The 18,950-nt window shown below is 44.0% G+C and overlaps 1 protein-coding gene across 2 annotated transcripts in view; it reads right to left on the reverse strand.

The window, feature by feature from the left end:
• ADRB2 (adrenoceptor beta 2) overlaps positions 1-17,285 on the reverse strand; it is a 144,584-nt gene extending 127,299 nt beyond the window's left edge. For both annotated transcript variants that reach the window (XM_050794025.1, XM_050794024.1), the window contains exon 1: positions 15,831-17,285. In XM_050794025.1, the coding sequence (XP_050649982.1) occupies positions 15,831-17,010 (1,180 nt within the window). In that variant the 5' untranslated portion in view covers positions 17,011-17,285. The remainder of the gene's footprint in view (positions 1-15,830) is intronic.
• Positions 17,286-18,950: the final 1,665 nt, after the last annotated feature.

Consider the following 18,950-nt stretch of genomic DNA (forward strand, 5'->3'; position numbering starts at 1 on the left):
ACACCCCCAGAGACAGAAAGCAAGCTTTGCCAGCAGAGTCAGGAGTGGGACTTGAATTTAATTTTCCCCATTCTGAGTCAGTGGTCATCTCACTCCCTCATAACTAATTTGGGGTCTATTTGCCAATCCTGCAGACAGGCACAATGGCAGGGGACAATCTAAGTGATGTCAAAGCATCTTGTGCATTCTGTGTATTGCCATACACGTGCACACATGTGTGTGCCCGTCCACACACATGCAAGCGTGCATGCGCGCGCGCGCGCACACACACACACACACACACACACTCTGTTTCAGGTTTGGTGAGGTCTTCACTAATAATGGTGGACCATTAGCATTGCTAGATATCTGCGTTTACCACCCAATTCAAAGGCACAGCTCACGCGACCCAGAAGAAACCGGAATCCAGCCCCTTATTTATTTATTTATTTTTTTTTTTGAGAAGAAGTCTCACTCTGTAGCCCAGGCTGAAGTGCGGTGGCACAATCTCAGCTTACTGCAAACTCCACCTCCCAAGTTCATGCCATTCTCCTGCCTCAGCCTCCAAAGTAGCTGGGACTACAGGCGCCCGCCACCTCGCCTGGCTAGTTTTTTGTATTTTTGTAGAGACGGGGTTTCACTGTGTTAGCCAGGATGGTCTCGATCTCCTGACCTCGTGATCTGCCCGTCTCGGCCGAACACCTTATTCTTCAATACACACGTGCTAGTTTCTGTTCTCAAGAATGTATTATCAAAAGCAGTGCTCTTTCTACACAGCGGAAAGGAACACCTTATTCTTCAATACACATGTGCTAGTTTCTGTTCTCAGGAATGTATTATCAAAAGCAAAGTTATCAAAAGTTATCAAAAGCAAAGTTAGACACTTTCCAGCTTATTTCTAGACAGCGGAAAGGAACACCTTATTCTTCAATACACATGTGCTAGTTTCTGTTCTCAAGAATGTATTATCAAAAGCAAAGTTATCAAAAGCAAAGTTAGACACTTTCCAGCTTATTACTTTGTCAGGGGCCTGAAATCTTGGCACATTAATTAGTGGATTTCTAAAAGAAGTCTTTCAACTTCTTTGGATGTTTGCTACTATGATGATGGTAACAATCACATTCATACATTAAATAAACATTTACTGAATGTCACTCTGTACTGGGACCTCTGGCAGGATCCTATATGCCCTCTTAATCTCTTTTAATTCTCATAATATTATGATGCAGGTATCATTATTCCCCCTCTCCGCTCCCTTGTTTTATTCCAGAGGGAAATAAAGCTCAGAGAGGCTAAGACACTTATTCCAGGTAACAGATTCTGGAAGGAGCAAGGTTAGGATTTGATTCTCTGACGGATTCCATTATGCTGTATGCCTCAAATGCCTGGTGATCCTGTACTCTACCATGGGCACCGTGTGGGGCAGTGCCACTAAGCTCTGCTGTGACCTCTAGGTTACCTCTGAAGTTTATGAGCCACTGCCAGAGGCTCAGGGTGGAGGATCCAAGATAGCTGGGCTAGGGTATAAAAAGGGCCCTGTCAGAACAAAGATGATTCATTTTTGAAGTCTAATCTCCTTGGGTTCTAGATGGGAAGGAAACATATTAAAGGTGGATGAAGGAGGGAGGTACTTAGACTGCAGAAGGGATATAGAATATGGGACATAGTTTTAAAGAAAGTTTGCTGGTGGAGGCCCTGTCCATGTTTTACATGAAGGTGCTTTTCACAGCAGACCCAGAGAACTTTCTACACAGCAAGAATTTCTTCCTGTGTCCTTGACAGCATTCTGTTTCTGCTTGAATGTCTCCAGGACCAGGGAGCTCATTATCTTTCAGATTATTCTAATTGTTAGAAAGTTCTAGTCTTCATATTGAGCCAAATCTGCCTCCCAGATATGTCTATGATTTAGGTCTAGATCTACCCTTTGGTTTACAAGACCAAGTCCACTTCCTCCCTAACCAGCAACACTCTAGACATTTGAAGACACCTTTCATTTTTTATACCAGCGTTCCCCAAAGTGTGCTGAGCAGAGTAGTAAGTTTACACGATGTTACTAGGTGTCCTCATAAAACAAACATACCAAAACAAACAGACAAAAATCCATAAATAGAAATCTGTGGGCAAGCCAGGTTAAATCAGGTCAACCAGGTATGCTTCCTGCAAAACTTTTTAGAACTTTTAGGATGCAACTGCCTAACATGAACTCCAAAAGGGAAATACTGGTTTTGCAATTTATTTTCCAAACTTTTGTCCTCTCAAACTTTTGACTTCAATTTTTGTTTTCCTCCTGCTGTACCTTTTACTATTTTCCATATATACTATTGGGAACAATGCTCAGAAAATGCTTTCCTACATAAATCTAGGTTCTTACTATCATTGTTTCTAATCCAAAAAGCCAGGTTTCTCCAACTATTCATTTTGAGACTTAGAATTGAGGTTTTGTCACTGTCTTCTCTATAGTTCTTTATTAGGGCTGTCAGAATAAAATATAAGATGCCTAGTTACATTTAAATTTCAGATAAATAAATAATATTTTTTCTATAGGTATGTTTCATGCAATATTTGGGACATATTTATATGAAAAATATATTCACTACTTATCTGAAATTCAAATTTAACTGGGTGTTCTATATTTTTATTTGCTAAATCTGGCAACCTGAGAAGGGAGCTAAATGTATTTTTCCCTTGAAAAATGTGACCCTCAGAATTGGACATAATATTCTGGAAGTGGACCACAACGGAGACATTGAGAATCCTGAGAGCCACCTTCAACTCTACTTTTTCCTGAGGCATTTTTAAAGAGAAAATAATCATATTTTTATGCAATAATTAGAGACCAGTTCAAGGTTGACAGATATCAGATATCTTCCTGAATCTACTGGCAAAATCTAGAAGCCAATTTCCCATCCCTCACCCTGTTGGTAAGTATACTGGTTTTCCTGAATGTTAGGATTAGGGAAGAAGATCCACACATTCTTTATAATTCTGTTTTCATTGTCCATCTTCTCCATAAGACCATAAGAAATCAAAGGCAGGAATTAACCATGCTTATTTTGATGACTGCAATATCCCCAGTAGTTAGCATAGGTTGTGGCAGATGTAAGTGTTCAAAATGTGTAAATGAATGAATGAGTCACAACATTGCATGGAAAGCCAAGTAAAACAGACAAGCCGATACTCCGAGGAGAAGAGATTATCAACAGAATCTTTTCTTATGGTTGGTGTATGTCATTCACTCCAAGCTTTCCCAAATCCATTATATGCTGTTCACCTATGCTGAAGGCAATTCTTTTGGAAGATGTGTATGCAAAACAAGAACATTTAATTGCTATGACTAAAATAAAACATCTCAACCAAACACTAGTGGTTTTCAAGAAGTTGAGTAACTTCCCAGAGCCTGCAATTTTTACTGAGGCGTGGAACTTGGCCCTTAAAAAACTGGCTGGGCTGTTTCAAGTGGGTGTGGGATGGGGGCAAATCATATTGGGTCTTCCCACAGAAACACCCTGACCCAAAGAGAAATTAGGCAAAGTGAACAAAAACAGCCTCAGAAGAGCCTAAGCTGCCAGGAGAACAGGTATGGGAAGAGCACATGGTCCACAGCTTGGACTTGGTGATGGTGCATCTGGTGGCTGGCACAAGGACCGTGAAAGGCTCAGAGCTTTCGTTCTAAGCCACAGTTGATAGAGTCACTGTTGCTCACCAACCACGTGAGCTCACCGAAGCTTGGGGCTTGTCAACAGTGAAAGCATCCTGGGGCTATCCCTGGAGCAGGCAATTGCTTATCTGCAACTTGGCAGCTGTAGCTTCAGTGCTGGGGAGGGTTAACCCTGACTTTTATAAGATAAGAATGCACCAGAAAGTAGAGGAATACATTGAGAAGAGCCCAAGTCTTAGGAGGGTAGGAGAGTGTAGTAAAGCTTGTGTTATTTTCTGAGCCTGAACATGAAGAACTAAAATCAAGTTCTCACCCAGCCATGTATTATAATTGCTCCATGTCCTTCGGCAAGTCTTCTAACTTCAGTCTTTGTATCTGTGAAATGGGAACAACCATGCTGACCTCAGAGTTGTGAGGATTAAACAAGATGGCAAATACAAAAGCCCTTTACCAACTGCCCTCTGTAAATTCTGGGTCAATATGAGAAAATGTTATCACACAGTGTCCCCTTGAGTGTTATGATCTTCAGCAGTGTGATGGATCTGGTCCCTTGCTACCATAAAAGGGCAACCAACAAAGGGAAAAGAAGCATGTCTCCAACACAGCCTAAAGCAAAATGAAAAGAACTTCAACTTACATTATCAGATTCCTTTTAATTTTGGAAGGAAACATTTTCTAAGCCCACGTTGGAAAACAAAATCTCAGTGGGTAGAAATCTTTAGAATTGCTTGAGGCCAGGTGCAGTGGCTCACGTCTATAATCCCAACACTTTGGGAGGCGGAGGCAGGAGGATTGTTTGAGATCAGGAGTGGTGAGACCAGCCTGGGCAACATAGATAGACTGTGTCTCTACCAAAAATAAAAAATAAACTAAAACAAACAAACAAAAAACTAGCTGGGTATGATGGTGTGAGCTTGTGGTCACAGCTACTCAGGAGGCTGATATAGGAGGATTGCTTGAGCCCAGGAGCTTGGGGCTGCAGTGAGCTCTGATTGTGCCATTGCACTCCAGCCTGGGTAAGACAGTGAGTTGTCTATAAAAATAAATAAATGAATTAAAGTAAAAATCATTTGGGACCATATTTATGGCCCGTAAGGCTTTAGGTGAGCCTTTGCTTCTGCATGAATGTTTCTATTGATCTCCCTGGAGACTATCGCTGGCTCTGGTTAAAGCCCTTGCTGACTCTGCTAGTAAACAGGAGCAAAATGTACGTAAATATAGTTCTATTTCATTGGAGGGAAAATAATTCAGAATGTCGTGGCTCATAAATTACTTGCTGCTTCCTCTGCTGTGAGATGCTGCACCCACTGAAGGGAAAATTGCTAATGTGTAAATATGTGTGTACATGTGTTTATCATGCCAAGGCGATGAGGAAAACAGACAGATATCTTGCCTTGAATAAGCTTTCCTACCGGGCTTTGTCTGTGTCTTCCTCCAGTGTACCATTACCATTTCATGCAGTGGTTGCTTATGGGATGCACTACTTCTAGTCCCACCACAGTCCCCACCAGGACCTGAAGACCTCTATTTTTCCCCATGGTTACTTGTGTTTAGTTCTCCGTATTACCAGCTCTATGCAAAGAGTACTCCAGGCTTGGAGCTGGGCAAAGGCTTTGCTTACAACTCTGAGAGGGCACAAGGCAATCTTTATGTAACCCGGCCTGCCCATCCTCCCCTCCTTGCCTAGGCCAAGAATAGTCAATGATCATGTTCTGGAAGAAATTCCACCTTGTCCCTGGGTACTCTGAGCCAAGAGGAGGGGGAGCAGAGCTGGTGGCACATGCATGAGGCCAAGCAGCAAAGCCCAGGGAAGCTACAAAGTCAGAGTGTTGAGGCTGGATATATCATTTCCCTAGTCCCCCCACCACCCCACCCCCAAGACTGGCTTAGGCCTAATGATACCCCGTGAGGACGGTGTTCCTTGCCTCCCAACACATACCAGGTTTATATACATTGTGCATGTAAGTACAGAGAGGTGTATTCTGAGAGGCAGAGCTTGTGAGTGAATACTTATATGCATTTCTAAGAAAACACACAACTGGGCGCGGTGGCTCACACCTCTAATCCCAGCACTTTGGGAGGCCGAGGTAGGCGGATCACCTGAGGTCAGGAGTTCCAGACTAGCCTGAGCAACATGGTGAAACCCTGTCTCTACTAAAAATACAAAAAATTAGCCAGGCGTGGTGGCACATGCCTGTAATCCCAGGTACTCAGGAGGCTGAGACAGGAGAACTGTTTGAACCCGGGAGGCGGAGGTTGCAGTGAGTAGAGATAGCTCCTCTGCACTCCAGCCTGGGCAACAAGAGTGAAACGCCATCTCAAAAAAAAAAAAAGGAAAGAAAGAAAAAGAAAAAGAAAACACACACAAATGCACACATGGACCCATCTGTGTGCACTTATCTGTATAAGAATGCTTTTGTATCAGTAAGCATATCTTCAGAGATGTTCTCTCAAAATACTAATTTGAACTCTGTTGCAAATACATCAATAGCTTCTAAATGCTCTAAGGCTAAAGATCCAAATTCTTAATGCAGCAAAAAGGCTCTTCACAGAGTGACCCTGTCTGCCTCCCGCAGGCTCATCCTGCGTCCCAATATGCCCTCCCTGTCTCTGCACAGCAGCTACACTGACCTTTGCTTAACCTTTCTTACTCAGAGCTCTCCTTTCACCACAGGCCATTTGCATGTGCCATTTGCATGTGCTTTTCTCCCTAAGCACCATGTTCTTCCCTCTTCTGTTTTGCTAGGCATTAGATAGCCATTCTTCAGGTACTTGTTGATACTTTACTTCTTTGGGAGAACAGTTATTGACCGCCCAGAATTAGCTGGATTCCCTCAAACCATCCTATATTTTCTCCGTAGCACCTACCATAGTTGCCATTTTGTATCCATTTTTTAAATGTACCTCGTCAGTTATATGCAGACTTAGTCAGGGCAAGGATCAACTGCTTTTGTTCACCCACTGATCTTTAGAACCAAACAGTTCCTGGCGTATGATGAGTACTCAACAGACATGAGTATTAGACCATTTTCATGCTGCTGATAAAGACATACCCAAGACTGGGTAGTTTATAAAGAAAGAGGTTTAATGGACTCACAGTTCCAAGTGGCTGGGGAGGCTTCACAATCACGCAGAAGGCAAAAGGCATGTCTTATTTGGCGGCAGGCGAGAGAGAGTAAGAACCAAACCAAAGGGGTTTCCCCTTATAAAACCATCAGGTCTCATGAGACTTATTCACTACCATGAGAACAGTATGGGGCAAACTGCCCCCATGATTCAACTATATCCCACCGGGTCCCTCCCACAATACATGGGAATTATGGGAGCTATGATTAGAGATGAGATTTGGGTGGAGACACAGCCAAGCCTTATCGACATGTATTGAATGAAAGGTGTGTATACTTACATAGGGAGGGGGGTCAGCATATGAATCTGTGTGTACTGAGGTATCAGCATGACCATGATGACATGACATGGCATATTTGCTCATCTGGAGCACAGAGAGGTCTGCTTAGGGATCCCTATGCCAGTATACATCTAAGGAAGAGTGTTCTATCTAAGGACAACATACACTGAGTATGTCTGCATCCTACATTTATTTAAGCAATCATATGGAAGTGTACAAAAAAGAATCTAGATTTGTACAAATTTCTATGTGAAAATGCATGTGTGTGCATTTGTGCTGATATGGGTATAGGCATCCATGTAAAAGTCTCTGTGTGTGTTTATTTGGGTGTGTGCATCTGTGGAAGTGTATATATCTATGTGTGAGTCATATTCTTCTTTGCAGCTGGGTGGGTCCCCTTTCAGATTTCTAAGAAGGAGGGTTTATGTGCATTAGGTGAACTGATCCAAAGGCACCTTAGTGTGATTTGACTTAACCCAAGGCAGGGTGTTGTGGAGGAAGGAGCACTGGACTAAGAACCTATCACTGGAGCAAAATTATTTTTTTCTTCCTGGGCTGCTACCTCCCCATTTACATGCAGAGGGGCAGGGTCTAGGTGACAGTGATGCTATCGGGAGGTTGGAGGTATCACGGGTTAAATGCCATGTCAATGACAAAACACCATTTCAATTAAGTTCCTAGTTGCTCAAGGCATTTCATTATCACCTTCCTCTTTTATGTTAATTTACAAATTGTTTTCATCTTCTTTTTTAAATTTGGTAACACAGGAAAATTCGAATTCTGCTTATGTGACCACACAGTTGTTTGTGTGCATGCATACAGCCACCCATGATCAGCTTTTACCTGCCTACTTTCTGTGCTATAGAGCAGAAAGGGAAGAAGAAGACAGTGTGATGTCCAGGGCCCCAGATTGTGATCCTTGGACCACCTGCTTCACCATCCTCTGGGAAAGTTGTGGCAAATGCAGATTCCTGGCCCCCAACTACAATCCTATTAGCTCAGAATCCCAGAATGGGTGTCAGGAATGTGCATTTTCTCAGAAGTTTCCCCAAATCATTTCTGTGCTCTGTAAGGTTGGGGACCCACTGCCATAAAATAAAATAATATCAAGAAACTCATACCTAAGCTGACACGACTAACCCTTTCACAATTCTATAAAAAAAGATTTCTAAGTCTAGCACCACTCTGTCCTTCAGGTTGACCCTCTATTCTTTTGAATTGGGGGTTCTGGGTGAACGTTTGGATTTATAGACATTGTGGAAAATGAAACAAGAAACCTAGTTTGAATGTTTGTGAGCAACGCCGTGAGCAGAACAGACTTATTTTTGCAATATATATCACAAGAACCATGAGGACCTCTCAGACAAACCAAACGAGATAAAACAGCAGCAGCAAAAACCCACCAACAGACCAGGAGGGTTGTCTGTGATATTTAGAAATATCTAAATGGATTTTTATAAAAAGAAAACCAGGCAGTAGTTTTAGAGATCGAATTGAAGAAATGAAGAAAAATCCCCATACAAAGAGTTGTGGCTTTGGGACACAAGCCTTAGGTTGTAAAATCAGTATGGTGTGGTTGAAAAAAAAGCAAGAGTTCCCTAGAATTCCACTTTTGCTTTGTCATGGGTGTTGCTGTTATGATTTTGAAAGCGGTTTTCTTTTCCTGAATATACGAACACATTTAAAAACTCCTGTCTTCCCCTCACAGCACTGGAAAAAATAAAATAAAATAAACCAAGCCAGCAGAGAGCATGCTCCCTCGGGCCCTGTCCTACCTTGCCCAGTGACCCCAGCCACCTTGAGCCCAGGTTTTGCAGCCAGTGCACTAAGGAATAAGGAGTTACAGGCTCTGTCATGGCCTATCTCACCCTGATATTCTCTAATGAGAAACCTCAGATGCTGATACAGACCTTGTCAGAGACATGGGAAGAGCACCCGGTCTCCAGGTGTCAAGAGCTTCCTGGCCCGAAAGTAGTGATTTGACTCAGTGCAAACCCATGTGCTGTGACCAGGTGCCTCCTTCTGCCCTCCTATCTGGCGGGGCAAGCTCACTTAAACTGTGTCCGAATAATGGTGAAAGACAGAGATGCCGACTCTAAGTACGATCCTGTTTCCCAGTTTATACTGAATCACAACCTGCCTAGACAGTAGGGCTTGCTCCTTAGTCTCAAGGGGCATACATTAATCAGGCCCCTCTGAGAAGATTCCATGGAGAATTAGAACAAAATGCGTCCATGAAAAATACCCTCTCATAATCTTCTCCTTCCTTCTTTCTTACCTGATCCCCAACTGAGAAAAGACAGACGGCCTATTCTAGTGGCAAAACATACACATAGACTCTGGTTCAGAATACTAGGTTTCACTCCAGTGGGTTATGTGATCTTGGACAACTTAGTTTACCTCTGAAAGTCTTAGTTTTCCTATTTATAAAATGATGACAAATATAATAGCACTATTTCCCAGAGTCGATGTGAATACTAAATGAGAACATGCCCCAGAATTGCCAGCTACAATGCTTGGCTCATAAGAAACACTTCGTAGCTATTAGCAGTTGCTACTATCAAAAGAGGCTCTCTATGAGAATAGAAACCTACTGTTGCACTTTTCCAAACAGAAGTTATTGGTCACTATGTGACCTGAATAGACTTATTTTTATCCAAATCAACAGGCTGGGTAGGAGGCGTTCAACAATGTCAAAAGAACTCTGTCCTGGATGTTCAGTGGTTAGTTTCCTCTGCTCTGAAAGCAGATTAGAGCCCAGGTGCAGAAAGTGTGCTTTCAACAAGGCAAGTATAGAAACATCTTTTTCATCCACTAGCAAGGGGCAGGGGGAGGGATTCTCTCTGATTTATACAAAGTTTATATCTTTGTAGCCTTGTTTCTCAAAATGTGGTCCATGGGCAATCTGTGTTGGAAAAACCTGGAGGAACTTGCTAAAATGCAGATTCTTAGACCCCAACGCAGACTTTGTGATTCAGACTGTCCGGGAGTGGTGATTCTTTTGCACCTGAACACTCTATAAAATCAGGCCAATGGGCAAACAGGAATTATAACATCTGTATCACAGTACACACAAAAGTAAGTTCAAGGGAGCATTTGAAAAAGTATCAGCAGTGGATCCAAAACAGTATAAATAATATAATTCTATTTTCATTTACAAATATATTTATGTACATTTGTATAGCTAGGCTTAGAACAAAGACTGGAAGCGTATATATCATCAAATTTATCGATGGTTATCTTCAGGTGGTGACATTAAGTGTGATTTATCTCATTTTATACTTTCATATACTTTTAAATGTCCTATAATAATTATCCATTATCCTTTTAAAAAGAAAAAATATGCTTTTAAAAATAAAAGCAGTGCAGTCAGATGTGCGGTACTGAAGACTTCCTAATATCTTACAGAATTTTAGAGAAAGAAGGAAACAGAGGACCCATATAAGCCAAAGTGTCTCTCTTTAGAGGTGATGAAACAGGTCTAGAGAAGGGAAGTAGCCTGTCTGAGGTTACCCAGACTCTTAGTGGCTAGGCTATGACAGACCCCAGGTCTCCACGCTTTGAGGCTAGAAGCTTTGAAGTGTTCCAGTGCTAGCCAGGGACCTGCCTCCATTCCTTCCTGCCCTGTAAGGGTGACAAAAAGACCACAGGAAGTGCAATGATTCCGAGGGTGGAGAAGGATGTAATAGTCTTTGCAGAGAGGACTTTGCAGCTCTCATTATTCTCGATCTGGGAGTTAGTAGGTCATTTGCAAAAGGCATGGGAAGAGCAGCTGATGAAAAGGTCTAATAGTTTGGAAAACTGCTTAACCTTGTTACTCTATTTCTGGATTTCTCCCCATGGCCAAACGCTGTTGAGATCCTGATTTCCCCCGGAGGTTTCCCATTTAGGAATGCAGTGAAACCTCTGGAATCCAGAGGAATTGGGGAGAAGGCCAGCTGGAATTAGGGAACAGTTTGAATACACTTTAAGAACATTCAGGTCTGCTGTTTTCAATGACACAGGATCACAGATTTGGAAAGAGCCTAGCCCAGCCTCCCGCTCAGTGCAGGCCTTGTGCTTTATCCCGAACAGAGCTTCATCTGGGCTTCTCTTGAATGCTTCCACAAACACGAGGTTCATGATCCTGATAGATTATTTATTTCACTCTTTTGAAAGTCTTCCTATACCTGAGCTGGAATCTGCCATTCTGTAAGGTTCTGCTTGCCTTCTTGTATTCATGCAGAACCGAGAAATCTGTTTTTTTTCCCCCCAGATCATACTCAAAAGAAATTATCATGCACGAAATAGTACTTCACAGCATTCTCTTCTGCAGGCTGACAACCTTCAGAATATTCAACCATTGTTTATATGGCAAATGTCATCAACTCTAATTAGAAATATAAATGATTATCTCTAGCCTCTAAATTAACAACTGTATAAATTTACATTTAGAGTGGAGCAGAGCTTAGATACCACCTGTACTGGCCTCAAATTACAGATGAGCAAACGGAAGTCTGCTGAGGAAAACTGCCTCACCCAACTTCAGAGAGAGAGAGAGTGGGGGTGGACGGGAGGTTGGAGGGGGGCTCTTTTCACCTCACCCTGCCTCCTATTATTCATAAAACACCAGAATTTCTCAAGTTCTTGAAAGTGCTTAGGAAGTTTGTTCTCTTAGGCATTTAGAAAAATCCCTCCTTCAAATTATATTTGCACTGTCAGTGAAGTATGGATTAGCACAGACTGAATTTAGTAGAGGTTATACTGTCAATGGAAAGTATCATTGAAAGCATATTAACTTTCCTTGCTCTCTGTTGTCAGAAAATCATCTCCTTTGCTCTAGAATGCTAGCTCAAGATGGACAACATACCTATATGGCTACCCAGACCTATCAAATTTCCATAAAATCCGGCCACCCACTCAATTTAGGGGACCTTTCCAACGCTGGGGCTGAGAAAGAGTTGCAGGATGTAGGGCAGCCTGTGTTTCTGCTTCACTCTGCTGTGTTCGTTTTAGAGTTTCACATCCTCTTTCCATTTTGGTCTGATTCTCTGATGAGAAGACAAAACAAAGACTCGGAGAAGCAAACTAGGCACTTCAGTGATCGGTTTTTTTGTCCCAGTCCCCAGAAACACTGCAGTAACATGCTTGGAAGGGAACATTCCTCCCTGCCTCAACCCACAGCAATCTCCCTCTTCTCTCAACAAAGTATTGCATTTCCAGTTCTTACACTTGTTCTGGCACAGATTCTAAGCTACCTCGTGCTGCTTCCTGTTTTGCCTGGGTGCTAGGCTCCATGGATCCTGGAATCACAGAGACCTGGGTTCTCGTCCTGACTCTGCAACTAGTTGGTGGTATGGCTTTGGAAAGTTACTGAAGCTTTCTGAGCCTCAGCTCCCTCGTTTGTTAGATGAGGACAATTATGCTACCTACATCATACAGTTGTGAAGAGGACATAATGCCTAACAGGTGTCTAATATAGTCACTAACATTTAGTAAGATTCCATAAAAGCTATCTGCTTAGTATCATTAATATCATGCTCCAAAAGGCAGAAACTGAAACCTATACTTTTCTCATGCTACACACAGTAGGTTCTCCAAAAATACTTTCTGATTGATTCTGGTTTAGGCTCCATTTGGCAGTAGGTTCACCATGAGAAACATTCCAAGAATCGTGCAAAGATAGTTCCTATTCTCAAGCTCCCTTTTCTCCAGATTCCTTATCCCATTAATTATTCAGTAGGGAGGCTCACCCTGTCCTGCCACCGTTCACATCTGTCAGCTTGCATCTTAGAAAAAAGTTCTCATTTGACAGACTCTGAGAACTTGCTGTCCAGGCAAAGAAAACTTTCCGATGATGAATACAACACAAATTTTAGGTAGCCAACTTGTCAGCAACAGAGAGACAAAGGGACACCAACAAAAGCCAACCCCTCAAAAGAAACAAAGCAACACACCAAAGAGGTAGAAAGTAAAGGATTAAGATATGGCTAGAATACTCTTGCTTATCAGGACCCTTAAAACTAATCAAAGTTCTTGTGCTTACAACATTCGTAAAGGAATGTGAATATGGTTAAACTCTCCTTTTAGCTGGGAATCTGAATTAATATTAATACCTGAATTTTTCACAGAAATTACATTAGACATTCCTTTAGGCAAAGGAGTATATATACAACACTGACATTTGGTTATAAAGGGCTAAGGAATCTCCCAGCTTCCCTAAATGCAGAAGATATCTTAGTGGACTCTTGCTGAGTTAAATGAGCAATTGTTTCTTTTGTTCCTATTGCAGATTATTTGTTTATGCTCCAAATTTTGTGTTAAGGACAAAAGAAAAATATCTTGGCCGAAATGAATGTGTTATGTTATAGCCCCAGTTGAGGGTGAGGAAAGAACTCAATGCTAATGTGGTGGAGAGAATGCAGCAGTTCCTGGAATAGCAGTTGGGTTCCCTGGCTTGAGTTCCCACTCTGACATCCTTGGCTGCTTACCTTGGGCAAGCCCTTCGCCTCACAGCGTTTCAGTCTCTTCAGATGTTAAATACTTTCTATGGGCTCTTCCATGTCTGAGATTTTATGAGGCTACCGGGAGTATGAAGATTAGCCAAAGAAGCTGCCCAAATCTCTGAGTGTGGGGACCAGAGCAGTAGAGAGAGAATGTGATAATAGGTATGCAAACCCTTGGAAAAAAGTGAAAGCACCGAATGACACACATTCCCCAATTTGCCACGGCATGTTCCAAAATCACAGGCGCCTAACATTCTCCTGAGAGCTCAGTGCTCACCCAAACGTCCCATCATTGAGCTGACAGGAAGCAGAGAAGGCCAATGCTTTTCTGGTTGGGGACCTTGGCTGGGATAGAAAGGAAGAGAGGAGTGGAGTCAGCTTCATGAGCCAGTGAAATGGCAATGAACCCTGTAGGCCGATCTGCCCTAGCCTGGCGTTGCCAAGGAGGACGATCCACTTCATCAAACCTGGGCCAAGCTCTGGCTCAGACACACAGGCAAAAATAGAAAGGGGCTGGGAGAAGAAATGTGTTTACTTTTGTGATTTCCCCTAACGTGCCTCTTGACAGTATTCTAATCTCTTCACAAGCAGGAGCCATGGGCCACAGGCCTCACCTCCATTGACAATTCATGTACAGACCTGAAGCCTTCTTAACACTTCAGGGTCACTATTTGGGCAGCTAGAAAGCAAGTTTAGGAGGCAGCATGATGGAATGGAAAGAGTGCTGATGAGGGTGTGTTACTGCCTAGGTGAACTGTGAAAATCCCTCTCCAAGGCTCGGCACAATCAAGTGCTTGCAGAAAGAATGTATATATCTGCTGAGATTTTTAGTTTCTACCAGTGACTCTCAATCAGGGGCTAATTCACACCTCAGGGGCTCTTTTGCAATATCTGGAAACATTTTTGCCTGTTATAAGCAGGGGATGCTCCTGGCATCTAATGAATAGAGGCCAGAGGTGCTAAACATCCAATGATGCAGCCCTCACAACAAAGAGTTATCTGGTCCAAAATGCTAACAGTGCCAAGACTCAGAACCTTGGTTTATACTGAACCGAGGAGAGTCAGTGGGAGAAGAAAACAGGGACCAAAGGAAAGAAGGAAAAGGGGTTAAAATTCTATTTCTAGGTCACGTGGTATCCATCAGTTATGTGTTCTCCAGTTTTTCTCCCCATGACCAATGCCTTTTTAATTTTCCCTTGGAATTACGGGGCCATGTTCGAGTAGCTTCCTCACAAGAACATCTTCCTTATCCCTAAAATGCCAAGCCCTGATGCAGTACAAAGAGCTCCACTATAACACATGGCCAAGACATAAATATAAACAGTTATGAAACAAGTAGAACTGGAAGGTGGGTGGTGGGGGCGCGTGGAGAGAAAAAAAACATATGCCCATAACTCCGCTTCTGTGAGTCAGTGTTTCCGAGGTAACAACACAGAACAATAACCATAGGGAGAGTTGAGCTATACTAAGAGCAGGCAGAACTGATTTGGGGCATGAGTGTCAGGAGAGATGCAGCTTTGCAGCAGCAGATTCAAAGGCAAATGAAAGGGTTAAGCAATCTGTGCATGTCATTCTTGTATCATTCTACATTAAGTCATGGGCAGTTATTACAAGTAGTTACCTGTGGTTTCCAGTCGGGGAGGCAATGGCACTCCAGACAAGGGGTTTTGGAGAAACAGGTGCAATGAAGGCATGGTCAAACAATTTATTTACTGTAAACTTTAGACTTTGCTCAGGAAAACAACTGAAGCTGCTCCTCAAATCCCTGCCTAAAATACCCCGTGTGAGCAAATAAGAGGAGCGGGGAAGAGTCCATGTTCACAGCTGAAAGGTCCGAGATATTCAAAATCCTCAAGTCCGAGGGTGTGGGAAGGAAAATCTCCTTCAGATACAAATTACCAGCAGCAATATATTACCCCTAATACTTGAATAGTGAGGTAGATACATGGAAAAGTCATGAAAACATAGCAGACTCAGGTCCTCTAGGACTAAAGCCCTTTAGACATAAACTTACAAATTCCATGCAAAGAGGAACTGAACTGTACAAATAACAAATAATCACCAAATAAGTTTTCTCTCTTTTTACAGCTTAAAAAAATAAAAAAGGCAGAAGGATGCCCCTCCTCCTGCATATCTCTATACAATTTTATTCTAAGTTTATTACCCTCAAGTTAAATAGTCTGTTTAGTGTTCTGTTGGGGGGGGGGGTGGTCTTAAAAAGTAGAAAAACTGCTTTACAGCAGTGAGTCATTTGTACTACAACTCCTCCCTTGTGAATCAATGTTATCGCTAGGCACAGTACCTTGATGGCCCACAAAGTCTTCCGTGCCTGGGAGGTCTTCACACAGCAGTTTATTTTCTTTCTCCTGTTCCAGGTGATATCCACTCTGCTCCCCTGTGTTGCCATTGCTGTTGCTGGAGTAGCCATTCCCACAGGCCTTCAAAGAAGACCTGCGCAGACACAGAAGCTCCTGGAAGGCAATCCTGAAATCTGGGCTCCGGCAGTAGATAAGGGGATTGAAACCAGAATTGACATAGCCCACCCAATTTAGGAGGATGTAAACTTCCTTAGGGATGAGGTTATCCTGGATCACATGCACAATGTTAACGATGAAGAAGGGCAGCCAGCAGAGGGTGAAAGTGCCCATGATGATGCCTAACGTCTTGAGGGCTTTGTGCTCCTTCAAGCAGAACTTGGAAGATCTGCGGAGTCCATGCCCTGTCCGCCCATCCTGCTCCACCTGGCTAAGGTTCTGGGCATGGAAGCGGCCCTCAGATTTGTCAATCTTCTGGAGCTGCCTTTTGGCCTCCTGAAAGACCCTGGAGTAGACGAAGACCATGATCACCAGGGGAACGTAGAAGGACACGATGGAGGAGGCAATGGCATAGGCTTGGTTCGTGAAGAAGTCACAGCAGGTCTCCTTGGCATAGCAGTTGATGGCTTCCTGGTGGGTGGCCCGGTACCAGTGCATCTGAATGGGCAAGAAGGAGGTAAGGCCTGACACGATCCACACCATCAGAATGATCACCCGGGCCTTATTCTTGGTCAGCAGGCTCTGATACTTGAAGGGTGAAGTAATGGCAAAGTAGCGATCCACTGCGATCACGCACAGGGTCTCAATGCTGGCTGTGACGCACAGCACATCAATGGAAGTCCAAAACTCGCACCAGAAGTTGCCAAAAGTCCACATTTTCATGAGAATATGGGCGGCCCCAAAGGGCACCACTGCCAAGCCCATGACTAAGTCAGCACAGGCCAGTGAAGTGATGAAGTAGTTGGTGACCGTCTGCAGACGCTCGAACTTGGCAATGGCTGTGATGACCAGCACATTGCCAAACACGATGGCCAGGACGATGAGAGACATGAAGATGCCCATGCCCACCACCCACGCCTCGTCCCGTTCCTGCGTGACATCGTGGTCCGGCGCATGGCTTCCGTTGGGTGCCAGCAAGAAGGCGCTGCCGTTCCCGGGTTGCCCCATGGCGCGCAGTCTGGCAGGTGAGCGCACTGTCTGCAGGCGCCTCAGCGGGCGGACCCCCGGCGGGGCTCTGCGGGCCGCGAGCGGACTCCTGGAAGCCTCATTCAGCGGCCGTGGGGTGGGTGTGGTGGGGACACGTCTTGTACACTTAGCTTGTCGGGTGCCAGGGGCTCGCGGTGCCCGCCAGTTCCAGCCCGTGCTCTGGAGAAGCCGCCTCGGAGTGCGCTCTGCCCGTTATGTGCACAGGACTTTAGGGGAACTGCCCTCGCCGTGACGTAAGGGAACTTTCGGCCAATGGCACGCCGGCAGGCCCGAAGGGGCGAGGCACCCATCCCCTTTCCTCCCCTCCTCCCGCCCTCCCTCTGCTCGGGCTGGCCCGGGAGGGGCCCAGCTGCTCCACGGCGGGCGGGCCACCACTCCTTCCCGGCTACCCTGGCTGGCCCCAGAGGGCTAAAGCTGGAGCTGGCGTGCTTACCAGCCAACCCAGCAGCTTTTGGCTCTTCTGTGGCCGCTACCTGCCTGCCCTGGGCGCCTGCGCGGCCTGAGGTCTCAGGGCAGAGGGCAGCACACACCGGCACTGCCCCACATTCGGAGAGAAACGAGAGTGCCCACCAAGGCACGCACATACAGGCACAAATACACCCCGGCAGACATGCTCAGACTTATACGGAACCACAGCTATAGACACTGAGACACACCCTCCCAGCTCACCGACATGCACACTCGCGCGCGCGCTCACACAGAAGCTGTCAGGCACAAAGTCACCCCTGTCCAACACAGAAACGCGGCCACAAACAAACACAGAAGCACCCAGAAGCACAAAGGCATGGTGACACACACAGAAAGTAAACACACACGCTGGCTTGGAGGCATCCAGAGCGACACAGACACGGATGTCTCCATCTGGGTACTCACAAACTTCCCTCACCCAAGCACTGCTAATGCCCCCCTCCCAGCATACACCCGGTAACCCAGTATATTCACTTTCAAACATTTGGCAAGAGCACACAGGAGGTGACTTCAACAGCTGCCGATTTCCTCAGCACACTCGTTGTCAAGTACTTTGGGTGCCCTCCTTGGGAATTTGCAGGCATGAAGACAGTTTTACCCTTTGGATTTCACCTGGAGCAGGAGTATGCATGTATGTATTTCGGGACGGAGAGAGAAAGTTGTGTACTTTTGTTTTAATTTTGTTGTTGTTGTTTTGTTTTTAACTCTTGAGAGTGTGGCATCACTCCCTCATTATCTGTTGAACTGGAGATGCACTGAGAATTCAAACAATTTCTTCAGTAATCCCAATGCAACTAAAAAATTCCTTTCATCTGCTGGATAGTTTGTTAATCTTTCGGGTTGCACCATATGAAATTGCCACCATCTGGCGTCTGTGACTTACCAAAATGGCAAATTCATATGGTTCAGAGTCTTAAGAGTGTCTTAACATTAAGAACATTTGGAGCTATAGAAAGCAAAAGATCTTGGCCAATATGGTGTAACTCTGTCTCTACTAAAAATACAAAAATTAGCCAGGCGGGCACTTGTAGTCTTAGCTACTCGGGAGGCTGGGACAGGAGAATCACTTGAACCTGGGAGGTGGAGGTTGCAGTGAGGCGAGACCGTGCCACTGCACTCCAGCCTGGGTGACAGAGCAAGACTCCATCTCAAATAAATAAATAAATAAATAAATAAATAAATAACAAATATAAATATATATATATAAATATATAAATATATAAATACAAATATATAAATATACAAATAAATAAAAACCAAATATATAAATATATATATATATATTTCTTCCTTATGAAATAAAAAAAGTAAGACCAAACCTCAAAAGTAAGATCTTTGTTCATGAAATACTATCCTTTGCATCTGGCATGTGACTTTACTGCTAAAGTGAAATTAATTTTCAGGGTTTGATTTCCCATGTATTAGTGGTGTCT

The sequence above is a fragment of the Macaca thibetana genome, chromosome 6 (genome assembly GCF_024542745.1).
Source record: "Macaca thibetana thibetana isolate TM-01 chromosome 6, ASM2454274v1, whole genome shotgun sequence".
Taxonomy (NCBI): Eukaryota; Metazoa; Chordata; class Mammalia; order Primates; family Cercopithecidae; genus Macaca; species Macaca thibetana.